At 38.5% G+C, this 17,726-nt stretch overlaps 2 protein-coding genes across 2 annotated transcripts; one reads left to right on the plus strand and one right to left on the minus strand.

The window, feature by feature from the left end:
• The first annotated feature begins 531 nt into the window (after positions 1 to 531).
• Positions 532 to 5,772, plus strand: LOC149821476 (uncharacterized). Its single transcript, XM_089983248.1, has 4 exons — positions 532 to 661; positions 1,872 to 2,061; positions 4,690 to 4,847; positions 5,361 to 5,772. Exons 2-4 carry the CDS (start codon positions 1,896 to 1,898, stop codon positions 5,466 to 5,468), a joined length of 432 nt encoding a protein of 143 aa, XP_089839374.1. The 5' UTR covers positions 532 to 661; positions 1,872 to 1,895; the 3' UTR covers positions 5,469 to 5,772.
• A 10,117-nt stretch (positions 5,773 to 15,889) lies between these two features.
• Positions 15,890 to 17,129, minus strand: LOC149821477 (uncharacterized). Its single transcript, XM_089983478.1, has one exon. The coding sequence runs from the start codon at positions 17,064 to 17,066 to the stop codon at positions 16,092 to 16,094; it is 975 nt and encodes a 324-aa protein (XP_089839604.1). The 5' UTR covers positions 17,067 to 17,129; the 3' UTR covers positions 15,890 to 16,091.
• Between the last annotated feature and the right edge of the window lie 597 nt (positions 17,130 to 17,726).

Consider the following 17,726-nt stretch of genomic DNA (forward strand, 5'->3'; position numbering starts at 1 on the left):
TAAGGAGGGAGAGAGGGTATCAGATCCCCAGGGTCCGTGATTGCCTCGGACCTCAGATCCAAGCCAATGAAACACACCGAGTTCCCGGGTGGATCAGTACTCTATTAGGTCCATACTGGCTGAACATTTGAAACCCGAACAGTTTTTCCTTATAGGATAATGTGGAGATCTACTTATCTAGGATGTCAATAAACCAGATTTTTTTCGATATCTAACCGAATTTGATTCCATTTAGTTGCATTTGGTAAGCCAAAACAATATCAGATTATAATATAATGCGGATATGGTTTTGATTTTTTGCTACCGAATACAAGAAATATTCAAATTTGACGGATATCCGAATCCGTTTACATGTAAAAAAGAAAGAAACATATCTTGTATAAACTTATCACCGTTTGAATCGGAACCCGAACCGTTTACATCCCTACTTATCAGGCCTGGACTTGAACGGATCGCATATCCCACCGGCTATCTAATTGGATCAGGTGAAGGTTCATGAACCTTGACTTGGTGGACTCAAATTGGTCAGATGTCAGAACCTGACCCATATCCATTTAACCCGAAGGCTCCTTCCAACCTTCTTCCCCTTCTCCTAAAAGGCTAAAACCCTAAAACGCCTGACACTTCGTTTCAGAGGCCTTCTCTGGTGCTCTGGTTGAAGGTACTCTCTTTCTCTCTCTCTGGGATTTCCATTCTGACCTCTGTTTTTGTAGTGATCATAGGCATTAAAGGGAGATGAAACTTATCAATTTGTCATCCATATAGTAATAGAATTTCTTCATATAGGTGCACACCTATCGGATTTCCATTCTGACCTCTGTTTTTGTAGTGATCATAAGCATTAAAGGGAGATCAAACTTGTCAATTTGTGATCCAAATAGTAATAGAATTTGTTCATATAGGTGCACAACTAGTGTTTGGTATAATGCCTCCAAGAAGTGTTGGACTTTGCCATGGTTTCTGCATATGTCAAGGATGGGTGTTTTTCAAATGTTTCATGTTTTTTTTTTCTGAACAAGGATTGGAGGCTTAGCTTATCGAACGGATACGTGTTTTTTGTGCTTTTGGGGGACGCTTGTTGATTTGTTCAATAAGAATAACTTGCTAAATTCACGTGGATTTCATGAATTCCGAAGTGGCTTTTCTCTCTTGTGGGTGTATTCATGGAAGTTTCAACTAGGCTCCACTTTGGAAAACCATCTTCACACTGTAAAAGTTCTAATTCCAACTATTCTGAGAATAGAATTACATGATAAGGGTGAAACAATCGTAGGTTTTTTTTAGGTAGTGTTGTTGCAACGTACGGTTGTGTCCTCTGCTGATCTGTCTTGCTGATCCAATATTTTCTCATAGTCATTACGTGTATTAGTTGTTTTTAGGGAAAAATTGAATTGGATTGGATTCATCATCTGGTGGAAAACATTTCTGTTAGAAGGTGATTAACATTTTCAAGTGTTAAAAAGTGGAAGTTATTCTTGATAAAGAAATGCATTGGATTTGCTAAGGGGGTATTTCCATGCACCCTATTATCCATAAAAACAGTAAGTTGGGAAATGTAATCGTACTACAAATTTCAATTTCCAAATTATTCTATTTTTTTGGACAAGTAGGTGCATATGGACATCCCCTAGGAGACTGGTGTTTTGAAGGGTTGGGAATGATGAATGCAACTTTGTAACAAATCAACTCTTGTATATTACTTTATCCGCTTTAAAGTATTTACAGAATCTCTTGGCTGTGTCCACAGTGGACTCTCATTTATCATACTCTTTTTTTTCAATTCCAGTTCAAATATCTACCCTTATTTTCTAATTTGTATTTCTCTTTTTGTTTCGGAATCCAATTTTATTGTGAATTCTTTTCCAATGAAGTTATTGCAGAGTTTTTTTGGAATCATGTTCATTTCAAGGCGTTTTGGAAGGGCCTTTTTGGCTGCAGCCAAATCTGAAGCTTCAGCTGCTCCAGCTTCTTTTGCTGCTTCGGCCAAGACAGCCCACAATCCACTTGAAGAGTTTTTTGAGGCAGATAGAAGCCAAGAGGAAGACAAACGTGTTGTTTATGGTACCATTACTCGACATAATTTTTTTTCTGATTTAAGCCTTTCATCTTATTTCACTCTCAAAGAAAAGTATTTTCATGTTATACTGTAGCTTGGATTGCATGCCATTGACTGTGTTATATTCTGAGATTTATTTATTGAAAGTTTCTGATTAATGTGTTGAATCTTGAAACTGAATCTGCATTCTCTTTTTCATGCCATATTCGTCCTGTTCGTTACATATTATAGCCACAGGTAGAGATTATCTATTTAATCCATGTGTCGTGGTGAAACTCACTGTGGACACAATGTGAAAAGGTACTTTGAAGTGTTTTTTGTTTTTCATTGCCTATATTCCTTAATGCAACATGGAGACTGAACAATAACACAAGGATTAAATAGAATATAGAGATGAGAGAGGCAATGGATGTATCTTATACTGCCTTCTGCCAAGGATCTTGCAGGCTAATTAAACCTTGAGTGTTGTTTCATTGGCTGATGTGGTCAGGTGAGAAGTGGTCCCTAGTGATGTAAGGCAATTTGCGGTGGGTGTTAAAATTACATCCAGTGGTCATCTTTTAACTCATTTATATAGTTTTTCATGTAGGGCATATTTACGGTTTCTGGTTGCTGAGTTTAAAGACCAAAATGGCAAGAGATGATAATAGAGGTTCATTTGTAAGTTGTTATAAATTGAATAGAGACATACCTACAGAGACCCCAACACTTGCATGACTTTGATGTAGGAGTCTTAGAGTGCAGGATGAGCTAAAACAATGTAAAATTTAACCTTAGAAGATGGTTGGAGTTGATCCATTATGTACTACGGCATGGTGGGAGCATCAGAGGATGGTTGGACAATTTGTGAGCTCTTTTGATGGTCTGCTGGGTTCAGGTGATGTGTGAGAAATGGGAGAAGGGAGAAGGTTTAGGAGGTGGCATCCACTCTTTGTATGGTGTCATACATTGATGATCGACCGGAGGAACTCAATAATCATGGTTGTTTGCAAGGTCTTCTTCTTGACATAGCAAGGCAGTGGAGTGCTTCATGCCTCGTACCTATCCTTATTGAGGGCATGCTGCTATCAAGTTGGGTGCTTAACCTAGTCAAGGGTGCCCTGAACTGGGGCATGCAGATTAGAGCAGCACCTTTTGTTGTATCCTATGATTGCATCCTATGATTCTTGTGTTCATCATAAATATTCAAAAGTGAACATTTGTTGAACCTCAGTGCAGGTCCCTATGTTTCTTGTTTACTCTTATAAAATAAATTTTTTGGGTTCATGTCTCTTTTGATCTTGATGTCTTTTCTTATTTTTGCTTGTCGCTAATTACACCTGTAAACTGGTTAATGATACAACAACAACAACAACTACGCCTTCATCCCCAAAAAAATGGGGTCGGCGATATGAACCAAAAAAGAAAATCATTTCTGGTCTTCCACATGAATCCTTCTTCTCCAATCATTTCTATCCAATGCCATGTCCTCGGTGAGGTTCAAAGCATTCATATCCTTTCTTATCATCTTCATCCAAGTCTTTTTAGGCCTACCCCAACCTCTTTTAACTAATATATTATCCCATTTCTCCATCCTTCTAACTGGAGCATCATTAGGCCTTCGCCGAAAACCACCATCAACGATTCTCTCTCATCTTATTTTCACTGGATGCAACGCCTACCTTCTTACGTATCTCCTCGTTTCAAATCTTATCTTTTATTGTATTTTCACACATCCATCTGAGCATACACATCTCAGCTACACTCATTTTTTGAATATGATGTCTCTTGGCAGCCCAACATTCTGTACCATATAGTAAAGCGGGCCTAATTGTCGTCCTATAAAACTTTCCCTTCAACCGCAATGGCATTCTACGATCGCACAACACTCCAGTTGCACTTTTCCATTTCATCCACCCAACCTTTATCCTATGATTTGCATCTCCATCAATTTCTCCATTCTTTTGAATGATAGATCCCAAATATTTGAAACAATCATCTACCGGTATTTCCCGCTCACCAAACTTCACTAAACTCCCATCACTACTTAGTTGCTTACTAAATCGACATTCCATATATTCTGTCTTACTCTTACTCAACTTAAAACCTCTGGCTTCCAATGACTCTCTCTATAATTCTAACTTAGCATTAACCCCAGCTCTAGTCTCATCAATCAAAACAATATCATCAGCAAACAACATACACCACGGCACATTTTCTTGAATTGATCTCGTAAGCTCATCCATCACTATAGCAAATAGGAAAGGGCTTAATGCAGATCCTTGATGTAAACTGGTTAATGATGTTTCATCAATATATTCAGTGTGCTTTTTCCTCTCAGTGGATTTAACATTAATCTTTAATTGTCTTTGAAATTTTTGGCATGTTTTTGTTTGTTGGTCTATTAGTTTTTTCTCTAGCTTTTTGATATTATCTGTAAGCTTAACCATTTTATCCATGAATGCATATTTAATCTCATTTCAAGCATGAGAAACATTTATTCAAAGCATGCATTCATTTTCCCTGAATGGACATCCGATCCCAAACATGAGACCTATATTTGTTTAAACACGTATTTTTTTTCGTGAATGTCTTCAAATAAGACTACTCCTTAGTTGTATCAAAATCATGTATGTATTTTTTGTTTTGTTCAGGTCGAAGTTGGAAGGCCTCTGAATTGCGTCTTAAATCATGGGATGATCTTCATAAATTATGGTATGTTCTTTTGAAGGAGAAGAATATGCTCATGACTCAGCGCCAAATGCTCAACGCACAAAATCTACGATTTCCTAATCCAGAGCGCATTCCCAAGGTATGGCCCTGCCTCAAAACTCATAATCCATCTCCCTAGTGATTTTTTTTTTGTGGGGGGGATAGTCCAAGGGACTCCCCCCCCCTTGCCCACCGCAGAGTACATCGCCCTAGTGAAATTTTGTTATCTATGTAAATGAAAGATGTAAACGTTCATAGAGACTTCCTGTATGATACTCTGCTAACCTCGCTATCTGTTCTGCTACTTCTAGTAACTCAGTTGGGTGGAAGTACAACCCCATGACTAATCACTCTGTTGAAAATTATAGAACCAAATCACTACTAGCCCTGTGCCTCTGTTGACAATTAAGCTTGTTTAGATGATCGGCAGTTACATCAATGCCATTAAGCGTCTCACCCAGACAGGGCCTATGAGCTATGTCACAAAGATACGCATACGACCGGACACACAATCTGTGTCGCGTGTCATAGCATCTCTAGTCGTGTCAAGGTTACAATGTTTAACTGAAATTATCTTAATCTTATGCAAAGTGTTTTGTTGCGTGGTTTTCAGGTGAGGAAGTCAATGTGCCGCATCAAGCATGTGCTGACGGAGAGAGCATTGGACGAGCTTGATCCTAGGAGGACTGCTGAGATGAAAAGGATGATAAACGCTCTGTGAATGCTTTCAGACTCTCATTGTGATGCTTGGGGACTCATTGCAGTTGGTGTCTTTGTGGAATTGGAAAGATTGGTAATGTAAAATGCTGGCACCACTGGATTTTTGTGATACGGATACAAGTTTGATGTGTGCATGCAGCCACCAGACTTTGGGGTTTTCTAGTTCTACAATACCTCTGTTTGGATAGGTTGGACATGTTTTCCCGAGTATCTATTTCACAGGCATGCATAGATATAGTTGCATATTGTAAAAAATAATCGTAGCTTTTATGTCCGGATGTAAACGGGTGAGACTTGGGGTCCGATATTGTTGGATTTGGACTCGGATAAAAAGCACCTCTGTCAAAGCCGAATTCAATTTGGATACATGCCATATTAAGATACGCATTTACATGTGACGGGGTAAGGTACTTCTCAATCTAAGTCAGACTCAGATTTGGATTCGTATGGAATTTGGATCTGAGTAATAATCAGATACTAGGGGTGGCAATTTCTGACACTACCCGCCAACCCGCCTCTTAGGCGGGTTCGGGTTGGGCTTAAGCCAACCCGTTTAATAAACGGGTCGACCCGTGTAACCCATTTATTAAACAGGTCGGGTTCGGGTTGGGGGTATGCCAACCCGGCTGACCCGTTTAATAAACGGCAGGTGGGTCAACCCGCCAACCCATCAACCCAACCTGCCTACCTGCCAACCCGATCCATCAACCTGACCTGCCAACCTGACCCGCGAACCTGAAAACCCGTTTACCCGACCCAACCCATTTATTAAATGGGTTGGCGGGTCGTGTCGGGTTACCCGTTTATTAAACGGGTCGGGTTCGTGTTTGCCACAGCCGACCCGTTTAATAAACGGGTCGGGTTCGGGTTGAGGTATGCTGACACGCCAACCCGACCCGCCAACCCAACCCGATTGCCACCCCTTACCCTTGTCCTTTCTCAATATGTCCAGACTTGGATTCAGTTGGAGAATGGGGGGTAGGTACCTACCAAAGTTAAGAGTCTATCACGAGTGAAGAGAGGTTTCCGTTTTCGCAAATCTAACCCTATAGATACGTTCATGGACAATTTGCTTAAAAACTATGCTTAAATTGTATTTTTTTATGAAAAAATATGAATTTTTTAACTTGAATGTTTATTAAAATTTTAAACCGTAGACTTTCAAACCTTATAAAAATTTACCCATGCATCGGAATCGGATGATCTAAGATTGCACTTTGCCACACAAGCGGTGAAAGTTGGTTGCACTTGCAACAAAAGGCCGAAGTTGTGTACCCACCCACCTTTATAAAGAGACACTTGATCGCACTTTGCCACACACAACTAAATCAGGATCACAATTATCCAACAACAACAACAACTACGCCTTCATCCCAAAACAATTGGGGTCAGCGATATGAACCAAAAAAGAAATTCATTTTGGGTCTTCCACATGAATCCTTTTCCTCCAATCATTTCTATCCAACGCCATGTCCTCGGTGAGGTTCAAAGCATTCATATCCTTTCCTATCATCTCCATCCAAGTCTTCCTAGGCCTACCCCGACCTCTTTTAACTAATATATTTTCCCATTTCTCCAACCTTCTAACTGGAGCATCATTAGGCCTTCGCCGAATATGTCCAAACCACCGTAAACGATTCTCTCGCATCTTATTTTCAATAGGTGCAACACCTACCTTCTTACGCATCTCTTCGTTCCGAATCTATCTTTTATTGTATTTCCACACATCCATCTAAGCATCCGCATCTCAGCTACACTCATTTTTTGAATATGATGTCTCTTGGCAGCCCAACATTCCGTACCATATAGTAAAGCGGGTCTAATAGTCGTCCTATAAAACTTTCCCTTCAACCGCAATGGCATTCTACGATCGCACAGCACTCCAGTAGCACTTTTCCATTTCATCCACCCAACCTTTATCCTATGATTTACATCTCCATCAATTTCTCCATACTTTTGAATGATGGATCCCAAATATTTGAAATAATCATTCACCGGTATATCTTGCTCACCAAGCTTCACTACACTCCCATCCCTACTTCGTTGCTTACTAAACCGACATTCCATATATTCAGTCTTACTCTTACTCAACTTAAAACCTCTAGCTTCCAATGTCTGTCTCCATAATTCTAACTTAGCATTAACCCCAGCTCTAGACTCATCAATCAAAACAATATCATCAGCAAACAACATACACCACGGTACATTTTCTTGAATTGATCTCGTAAGCTCATCCATCACTATCGCAAATAGGAAAGGGCTTAAAGCGGATCCTTGATGTAACCCAACCGTTATCGGAAAATTGGTTGTCACCCCTCCACAAGTGCGGACATTGGTTACTACTCCTTCATACATATCTTTAATTATACTAATGTACTTGAGAGAAACACCTTTCTTCATCATTGTCCACCAGAGAACGTCCCTAGGTACTCTATCGTATGCCTTCTCTAAATCAATAAAAACCATATGCAAATCTTTGTTCCTCTCTCTATATCTTTCAATAAGTTGTCTAAGAAGATGTATAGCTTCCATAGTTGATCTTTCAGGCATAAAACCAAATTGATTCTCCGATATCATGACAACCTTCCTCAACCTAGACTCAATCACCCTCTCCCAAAGTTTCATAGTATGACTCATGAGTTTTATACCACGATAGTTTGTGCAATCTTGTATATCACCCTTATTCTTATATAAAGGCACCAAAGTACTCTTCCTCCACTCATTAGGCATCTTATTTGTTCGCCAAATCAAGTTAAAAAGATTTGTCAACCATTCTAAACCTTTCTCTCCCAAGCATTTCCAAGCCTCGATAGGTATATCATCTGGGCCAACTGCCTTCTTGATTTCATTTTCTTCAAAGCCTCTGCAATTTCTTTCTTTTGAATCTTACGCATGAAGTCACGATTTATCTCATGAAAAGGAATGGAGAAGTCTCCAAGATCTTGAGCATGACTATCATTAAATAGCTTATCAAAATAATCTTTCCATCTCTCCTTAATCTCCTCATCTTTGACTAAAACCCTTTGCGTTTCATCTTTGATACATCTAACCATACCCAAATCCTTCGATTTCCTATCTCTCATCTTTGCAAGCCTATAAATATCCTTCTCGCCTTCTTTGGTATCCAACTTGTCATAAACCTTAGCCCTCGCGTTTCGAACAACTTTTTTAGCTTCCTTCTTTGCTATCATATACTTCTCCAAATTCTCATTATCACGACTCTTACTTAGATTTCTATAACACTCTCTTTTAACCTTAATAGCTAATTTGACATCCTCGTTCCACCATGATGTATCCTTACCTAGTGGTGCACCGCCTTTAGACTCACCCAATACCTCCTTAGCTACTTTTCTCATACCACCCGCTATCTTATTCCACATTGATTCTGAATCCTCTTCGAGACACCAATCAACTTCCTTAACTACCTGCTCTACAAACATTCCTTGTTTAGCTCCTTTCAGTGCCCACCACTTAATTCTAGGATCTATCCTATGTCTATCCCTTTTGCGGCATTGTCTAATTCTAAGATCTAAAATTAAGACTCTATGTTGTGTAGCTACACTTTCTCCTGGTATAACCTTACAATCGATGCAACAACCCCTATCTCTCTTTCTAAGTAGGAAAAAATCTATCTGACTCGTATTAACCCCCACTTTTAAATGTTACTAGGTGAGACTCCCTCTTCCTAAACCAAGTGCATTAGAATCTTTTTTATGCGGCACTATTGGATCACAATTATCCGAATCCAAAAATTGATCTGATGAAGTGCATTAGAATCTTTTTTATGCGGCACTATTGGATCTGGTAAAAACAGGTTGAAAACATGTGTATAATATGTGAAAAGCTTAAATGTATTTGGAGATTATCCGGATTTTAATACAGAATTGTACAAATGTTGATGGAGGTATCCGAACATAGAACTCTGAATTTGGATTGTACTGCAAGATCCATATCAGAGACTAGGTGTCAGATTTAGATTGGACAGATCAGGTGATCTGTCAAAACACTTCAAGAAAGTGATTTGACATCTTCATTGTCCATTGCTTCATCCCACAAGGACCTCATGGTACTTGTATACATTGTGGACTGTGAGGATGCCGAATCATTTTTCTAAAAGTAAAGGGCTCACACATCTTGTAGGGGCAACTTGTGAATGTCACCAAGTTGATGGACGTCACAAGTTCAAAACCCACCAGTGGCATTCCTTGCCGCAAGGTCAAAGCTGGATGTACTCCCCTCAGTGATTGACGGTTTTTTTCTTAAATTATCCTATATATATATATATATATATATATGTGTGTGTGTGTGTGTGTGTGTGTGTGTGTGTGTGGAAAATGAAAACCAACTAAATGAAACATGATAGTGGATTTTCATGAATTTCTGGTGTTTTTTCGAAATTATTTCAAAACTCCAGATCATCAGATAGGCCAAACCTATTTGGTTTTGCTCCATGAACTTCCCACCTATTTGGTTTCCCACCACCCCTTAATCTTGGTCCTAATCATGCTTCTAATTCAAACCACCACAAAAAGTTTTGTAAATAAACCCTGCAACCAATACTGTCCATCCACCATTGAGCTTATGAGTGGAAAAAATGTCCTATACAGCAGGATGGACTATGTAGCAAAAATTCCAGATAAAAGGCTAAATGTGGTTATGTTGAATACATACCAAAATTTTCCTATTATATTCAAGAAATCTGAAATAAGAAACTAAATGTTGGTAAAAAGTACAACGCAAAATACAAAATTTTTTTATGAAGAAAAAAATTTGAAGGAAAAAAAATGAAAAAACAATTCAAAATTACGTCTGACAACAGATGTGTATGTATTCTGCATTGATCGGCCTAGTATGAACCAGAGTACAGAACAAGGAGGCAGTGGCCCAAATCCAGAAATACCATCAGCACCTAAAATTAACATTCAGTCGAAAAATATACTCTTCCAAATCCCCAAGGCATTGGAATTCCATCACTTAAACTAACACATGCACACAACTTCCAGAAGTACAGACCATGCACCAATGGCACATCATATTCCAACAAGACAATGCCATCTTATATAGCACTCTGCAAAAAATCAATATCAGGTTCGAGAAAGCTTTTAGAAAAAAAAAACTAATAATAATAACCTTCCACGAATGCCTACAGTTGATGTTGTCATCTCAGCAACTAACATACCATCACTTTGCAAAGTATGGACCAATATTCAATCTTATGATCTTCATCATACAACTCTTGATTATTTTTTATGGCATTCCATTTATATATGATTTGAGTTTGTGATCGTAGAAAGGAAATGCCTTGCTAGAGGTCTACAACCAACAAATTAAGGCTTGTATTTCTTATGACATTTAATGGGGAAAGAAAAGGATTCAATATGATGATGCCCTTGCAGATGACCCTGAAATGCTATACAAACTTTTTTAGATTATATTAATCAAGTTTGTGATCTATCAAGGAACCTAATCTTCCTAAAGGTTTTAAAGATGAAAAAGATGAAAGTATTCACCAGTCAAACCAAGCATTTGAATAAAACAAAACTTCCTCGAGGTATATATGTTGGATTTTTGTATGGCCTTGAATAATTCTTTAATGAAATCCATGGATATTTGAGTGAATAAATTTTGTTTTGTTCATGAACAATTTTATATCATTGCATGCAATTGTAACTTGTACAAAACCGTTTAATAAACATGAGGCATGCCCATACATGTCATGGGTGATACATGTATGAAGACATTGTGGAATCAAGCACAACTTCTTAACTGAACCAACTAGTTTCGGCCACGAGTAAAAAAAGAAGGCCCTCAACAAAGTAGTTGATCAATACTTAATTAAATTAACCCTAATAAAATATATTATGCACAAATTAATTAAATAGAGTTGAGAGACATACATTTCATCACCAAGACTTCACTGCACACGTCGAATGAACAAAGAAGGAAAAACACAATATTAGACCAACTTACTTTTCTTGAGCGGCCATCAAGAACTAATGGATTCGTTTTGTGTCTGCCCTAGGTTTAGGAGCAAACGGAATGGGATGGACTTTAGGGTTGCCTCTTGACTTAATTGCACAAGGCCACCCAGATAAATTTCAATACTTCTCCCAAAGGTGAGACCTCTATTTATAATGTTAGGGACCCTAAAGGAGTCTCAGTTGATCTTATCTCCAACCACACTTTTTAATCCATGTCATACACTCATTAGGTAATGTTAATTAATAAATAAGATTCCTCAAAATTTTGTAGAGATTTTAGAGATACCAAAAATAATGTCGAACAATTATAAGTTCTATAAACATGACTTAAAAGCATCATTTATAAAGAACCAATTTGGTAAATCATGATTTTGACTCAACATATGTATATTTACTATCATATATTAATATAAATCACATTAAAACTGCATGCAATTGAACATTGAACTCGGGGATGCTCTATATGCAGCAGACATTAAGAAGAACCTCCTTTTTAGTGAAGCTTCTTACTGTAGTCTGTAATAGACTTTATCATCACTTTTCTGAAATTTGTGTATATTTGCGATATAAGTTAGCTAATGATCCATGTGTCATGATTGATTTCATTGTCAATGATCTTTATATGATTGATATATATATATATATAGATAGATATTTTTCCTTATATCGTTGCCCTATCTGTTGATTCATGTTTGAATACATCACATGATGTATATTTATGGCACTTAAGATCTAGAAGATGGTTCATACTCCTTTTCCTAAAGCAGAGTACAGCAGAAATCTTTTATAGATTGTTCATACTTCATAGAAATAGAAATATTCGTGGTCCTCTTACTGTTTAAACAAAATATCATAAGCCCTAATTTATTACTTTTATTGATGAGTATTCACAATATAACTTTACTTAATCAATCATAAATTAGATGGCTCAAGGATTTTAGTTGGGGTAGTAAGCACCAACTTGTTTGTTGGGACTTGGTTCAAGCACCGGTCAATCAAGTTGGTCTAGGGGTGAAAGATCTTAATTCTTATGTTGTTAGATAGAGGACTAATGGAACAATGGTGGTGGGCCTTATGTACAAGCCATGGACTGACTTCTTACACCTCAAATATGAGATCTCACCATCTCCACAATGTTAGAGGGTTACAACCAGATGGAGGAGGGGTTATACAATTTTGAGAGAATTGTTGACCACACTGGAGGACTTGAAATCAATGATAATTAAATGCATCTAGCTTTCTACTAGTCCATAGCTAATTAGGTGTATTACCAATAACTTTTGAAGGAATCCAATATAAAATATATGCAGCATTAAGAATTCCTTCTTCCCAAAAACTCAAAGGGATGTTTGCATGACTCATCATAGCATGTACCATATCCATAAGTGTTTTGTTCCTCCTCTCAGCAACTTTGTTCTGTTGAAGTGTATGAGGAGTTAGACTGTTAGAGTCTGATGGATAATATGATTTTCCTTAAAATAGTTTTTATATACAATTGATGTAAACTCACCACCACGGTCTGATCTAAGACTTTAATGGATTTCTCAAGTTGCTTCTCCACAAAATTCTTATAATGTATAAATTGATCAAGTTAAGTTATATTGTAAATAATCATCAATAAAAGTGATAAAATAGGACTTACAAGATTTTGTTTGAAAAATAAGAGGACCACAAATATTGGTATAGAGCATGAAAACCTATAAAAAAATTATGTTATGCTTTGCTTTAGGAAAAGGAGCATGAACCACCTTCTCATAAATGCATGGCTCACAAATAGGATAAAGAAAAAAATGATTATCAAAGTATCAAGCTTAAAGATGAAAGACATTGCATCTTTCCAATACTTAAGTCCAAATCTTAAGTGCCATAAATATACATCATCATGTGATGTATTCAAACATGAATCAAGAGAGGGAGCAATGATATAATAACAAATATTTTTATTCATGACATTATCAACCATATAAAGATCATTGATAATGGAACCAATAATGACAAATGGACCATTTAAGGAGTCTTATCTTGTTAATTAACATTACCTAATGAGAGTATAGCTTGGATTAAAAAGTGTGGTTGGAGATAAGATAAAATGGGGCTCCTTATCTTAATGAGAGAAGAGGGTCCCTAACACTATAAATAGGGGTCTTACTTTTGAGAGAATTATTGAAATTCATCTAGGTGGCCTTGTGCAATTAAGTCAAGAGGCAACCCCAAAGTCTCCCCATTGGGTTTGCTTCCAAACCAAGGGTGGACATAAAAAAACTTGAGTCCAGTTTAGTTCTTGACGATAACTGAAGAAAAGTTAGTTTGATCATGTATTTTCCTTCTTTGTTCCTTCGACATATATGGTGAAGTGTTGCTCGGTAAAAGGTATGTATCTCGAACCTGCTCAATTTATTTGTGCATAATATGCTTTGTTAAGGTCAATTTAATTAGGTATTAATCAACTACTTTGTTGAGAGTCTTTGTTTTTTTCTAATCATGGCTGAAACTAGTTGGTTCGATTAAGAAGTCATGTTTGATTGCACATCTTCATACATTATCATCCCATGACATTGATGGGCATGTCTCATGTTTATTAAATGGTTTTCTAAGTCAATGGTTATAAATCATTACAATTTTGTCTCTATTCATCATAGTTTCATGATACCATGTATATTAAAAAGAAAATATTTCACTTGGTTGCATTGGTCGTGTTTGAGGCATTACTATATTCACATACATGCTAACATGGCATGTTCATGTTCACATGGTCATCAGCTATAAAACGTGTAACCAAATAAGTTCTGATTTTTTTTTGTTGAATATCATTATGACTTAAGTCAATATGGGACTACATGTATATGGTAGTTTGTAATTTTTGATGTTTTTAGTTTCATTGACTCACATCATCTAATATATGACTTATTCATATTTGTGATTATGCTCAGTTATTACCAAACTATTTTTATAAATTTATTACTTCATCTTGTCATGATCATGTACATAAAATTTGATGACCATACACCGATCCTTGTTAAAAACATGGCATGATGCATCTATCAGCTATGAAGGGTTGTTTCAATATAGCTAACGATCGAAGTAGTATTTATTTTGCGATATATATGATTTTATTAAAAATATCATTTTGAACAAACATTATTAATCAATATATATAGGTTATTAAAGATCAGAATTTGCCATGTTTTCCAACAATATACATGCCACAAATGAAGAGTTATACCCTTCAAATGAGCCAATTAGTGAAACCCACTCCAAGTGCATCAAATCATGGTTGGCAAACTCTGCGAGTCAACTCTTGCCTCGCCCATGTTGGCTTGGATCAGGCCCTAACCGAGTTAGAAAAAGTGTATGACTCGGTTAGGACCAAACTCGGCCGAGTCAAGCTGAATCAGTCATTGACTCGACCGAGTCTTGTTTACTTTTTGTCAATATATCATGATATTTGGCAAATTTATATTTTGTAAATTCAGACTTAACAAAATATCTCAAAGTAACATCAATATATCATGACATTTTTGTAAATGTAGAACATAAATATCTTAAGTAAATTTATATTTTGTTAAATATATCATGATATTTGGAAAATATCATGTCATTGTACAATTTAAAATAATGAACTAACATATTTTTATTTTTCTGTGATATTTTGAAAATATTACCGATATTTGTCACCATAATGTTTTTAAGTTACGTATATTATTATATGTAATAAATCACACTCATATATTAATTTAAAATTTCTTGTACTATAAAAATATATATTATACAATTTTAATAAATTAAATAAAAACCTTGACTCACCCGAGTCACTGAGTTGTCTCGTCAGAGTCGCCAAGTTGCATGTGTCTGATACGGTACCGAGTCCCGAGAATACCAACCATGCATCAAATACATAATGTTCACAATCTCTCACATAAAATACCCTGACAAAAGTCTCATGTTGGGAGCCGTGTTGGAGGGGCGATGAGAGGTGTGATGGGAATAGAGAAGAAAATGGGTGATGAGAGCGGAGTTATCAACCACATCCTTGTGAGGATGTAGTAGAAAAAGGCCCATCTCCGCTCTCTTCATCCAAACATCAATGAGGATAAATGACGTAGTTAGCATTTATTAACTCCCAATCTCCCCTCGCATCTCCAGCTCCCAAACGGAGCAAAATAACCACCACCACATGGTACAGTAAAGGATGACTGAAGCAAACTGACCAAAAAAAGAAAAGCACAAAGACAAAGGACTGCTTCCAACTATGTATTTAATAGGCAGTGACCAAACTCACAATTCATCAAGAAGCCCAGATTTAAACATTTTCATCCTTCAGCATTCACCAAAAATCATAAAGAAGGAAGCATTCCATTCATAACAAATAGCAGAGAAGGAAAGAAGGGGCGGATGTAAAATGAAACAACAGCAAAGAGGCAAAAAACATTAAACAACAATCTTTGGCAATTCGTGTCATCTAATCTGTTTAGAACTCATCAATTTCAACCGGGAAGAAAGCAAACCATCATCCTTACCAAAGAAACCGAATTAAGTACAAGCGTAATCACCAACCGAAGTCCCATATCGAAATATGTACATTGCAGAACCAATTGATATCCACTATAGACGATTTACCTCAAACTCTGCCTCCGAAACCCTAATCAGTAATCAATATGGTAGTCAGAGAACCTGTCCCTCGACGTCAGATCCTTCTCCGCTCGCTCCGCGGCCATCTCCTCCTCGTGCTTGATCCCTTCCTCTAGAGCAAGCCCGGCAAAGGTGCCGGCAACCGCCCCGACCGCCAGCCCAGGCCCGAAACTAGTCTTTCCCGCTTTCCCTTTCTGAGCCCCGTTTCCATAATTGACACTATACATCGAAGAGGAAGACGGGGAGGAATCGAACGGCGCAGACGGGCCGGACAGATACCCGCCTCGATTGTAATAGTCAGGCAACATCGGCGGCGGAGGAGGAGGAGGAGAAGGAGGAGGAGGGAAAGTGCTAGGTTGGGTGTAGAAACCAGGGCAGTAATTCGGCCTCGGATAAGAGAGATCGACGTACTGATAAGAGGTGTAGCCGCGGAAGTCCGTCGATTGGGAGGGCGGAAGGAAGTACGGTTGCGGCGGGGCGAGAGCGGGCGGAGGTGGCGGCGGGGAGAGAGCGGGCGGAGGGGGCAATGGCCGCTCCTTGATGGCGATCTTGATCTTGATCTTGCCCTGGGGGCGGCCGGAGGGGCGGAAGAGCTCGAGGGTGACGAGGCGGGGTGAGCCGTCTCTGCCGCCTGTGGCGACGGCGTCATTGAGGGGGAGGCGGGCGGAGCCGACGAGGGGGGCCTTGGTGAGGTGGGAGGAGGGGTCGGCGTGGAGGACGTCGATGGTGAGGGAGGAGTGGTCGAGGGGGCGGGGGAGGGCGAGTGTGAGGCGCTCGTTCCAGACGGGCTTGGTGCCACCGGAGGGGTCGACGCCGGTGGGGATCCGGTGGTCGGGGTCGATCCAGGCGACGGCGTAGGGGGAGAGGTCGCCGTGGAGCCAGTTGACGTTCTTCAGGTGCTTGGCGGAGACGATGGTCAGGTCGACCTCCATCAGGCTCGTCGCCGACGGGTTTTCCGGTGGGTTTGTCAGTACCCATGGGTTTGCCATTGCTTTGCTTGGTGGTGGTGATGGTGGTGGTGGTGAGGGAGACGACGATGAAGGGATCAAAGAGATTCAGAATATGGTTTTGGTTGATCAAAGGAGAGAAAGAAGAAAAAAATAGTGAACGCTCCTATTAGTCCAATTTTATGTCACATAGACACGGATTTAGGACGCAGGACACGCAATAGTTTTTGTTTAAATTTTTATTATACTTAATATAGTGACACGACACGACTGTATATGAGAGTAGGGCCTGTTTGCGGTTTTGGTCTTTTTTTTTTTAGGTTTTTCTTATTTTCTTTGTTGCTTTACGTGCTTTCTATTTTTCTTTTGAGTCTAGTGGGGCATGTCATGGATCTTGTTACAACTAGGGGGTGTCAACGTGTCGGGTTTGGTTTATACCCAGGTAAGAACCAGACTTGGATCAGATTTTTGGGTATGGTATCGAGACTGGACTCAGGTCTAATCGGGTCTACTATAACAGAAACCATACCCAGACCCGATAAGAACTACATGAACCAGACCCGAGGGTGATACTCGGTAAAATAATATTTTTTTTTTATCATTTGAACATTGAAAACTTGCAGGTCTTAATCGGAACTCGGGTCAGGCCGAGGTCTGATATAAAATTTCACAAACTATACCTGGATCCATGTATTAATCGGA

This window comes from Nuphar pumila, chromosome 12 (genome assembly GCF_984573655.1).
Source record: "Nuphar pumila chromosome 12, dmNupPumi1.hap1.1, whole genome shotgun sequence".
NCBI lineage: Eukaryota > Viridiplantae > Streptophyta > Magnoliopsida > Nymphaeales > Nymphaeaceae > Nuphar > Nuphar pumila.

Coding starts and splice junctions, on each gene's coding strand:
- LOC149821476 (XM_089983248.1), top strand. CDS start 1,896: ATGTTCATTTCAAGGCGTTTTGGAAGGGCCTTTTTGGCTGCAGCCAAA. Junction 2,062..4,689: donor AGACAAACGTGTTGTTTATG/GTACCATTACTC, acceptor TGTTTTGTTCAG/GTCGAAGTTGGAAGGCCTCT. Junction 4,848..5,360: donor ATCCAGAGCGCATTCCCAAG/GTATGGCCCTGC, acceptor CGTGGTTTTCAG/GTGAGGAAGTCAATGTGCCG.
- LOC149821477 (XM_089983478.1), bottom strand. CDS start 17,066: ATGGCAAACCCATGGGTACTGACAAACCCACCGGAAAACCCGTCGGCG.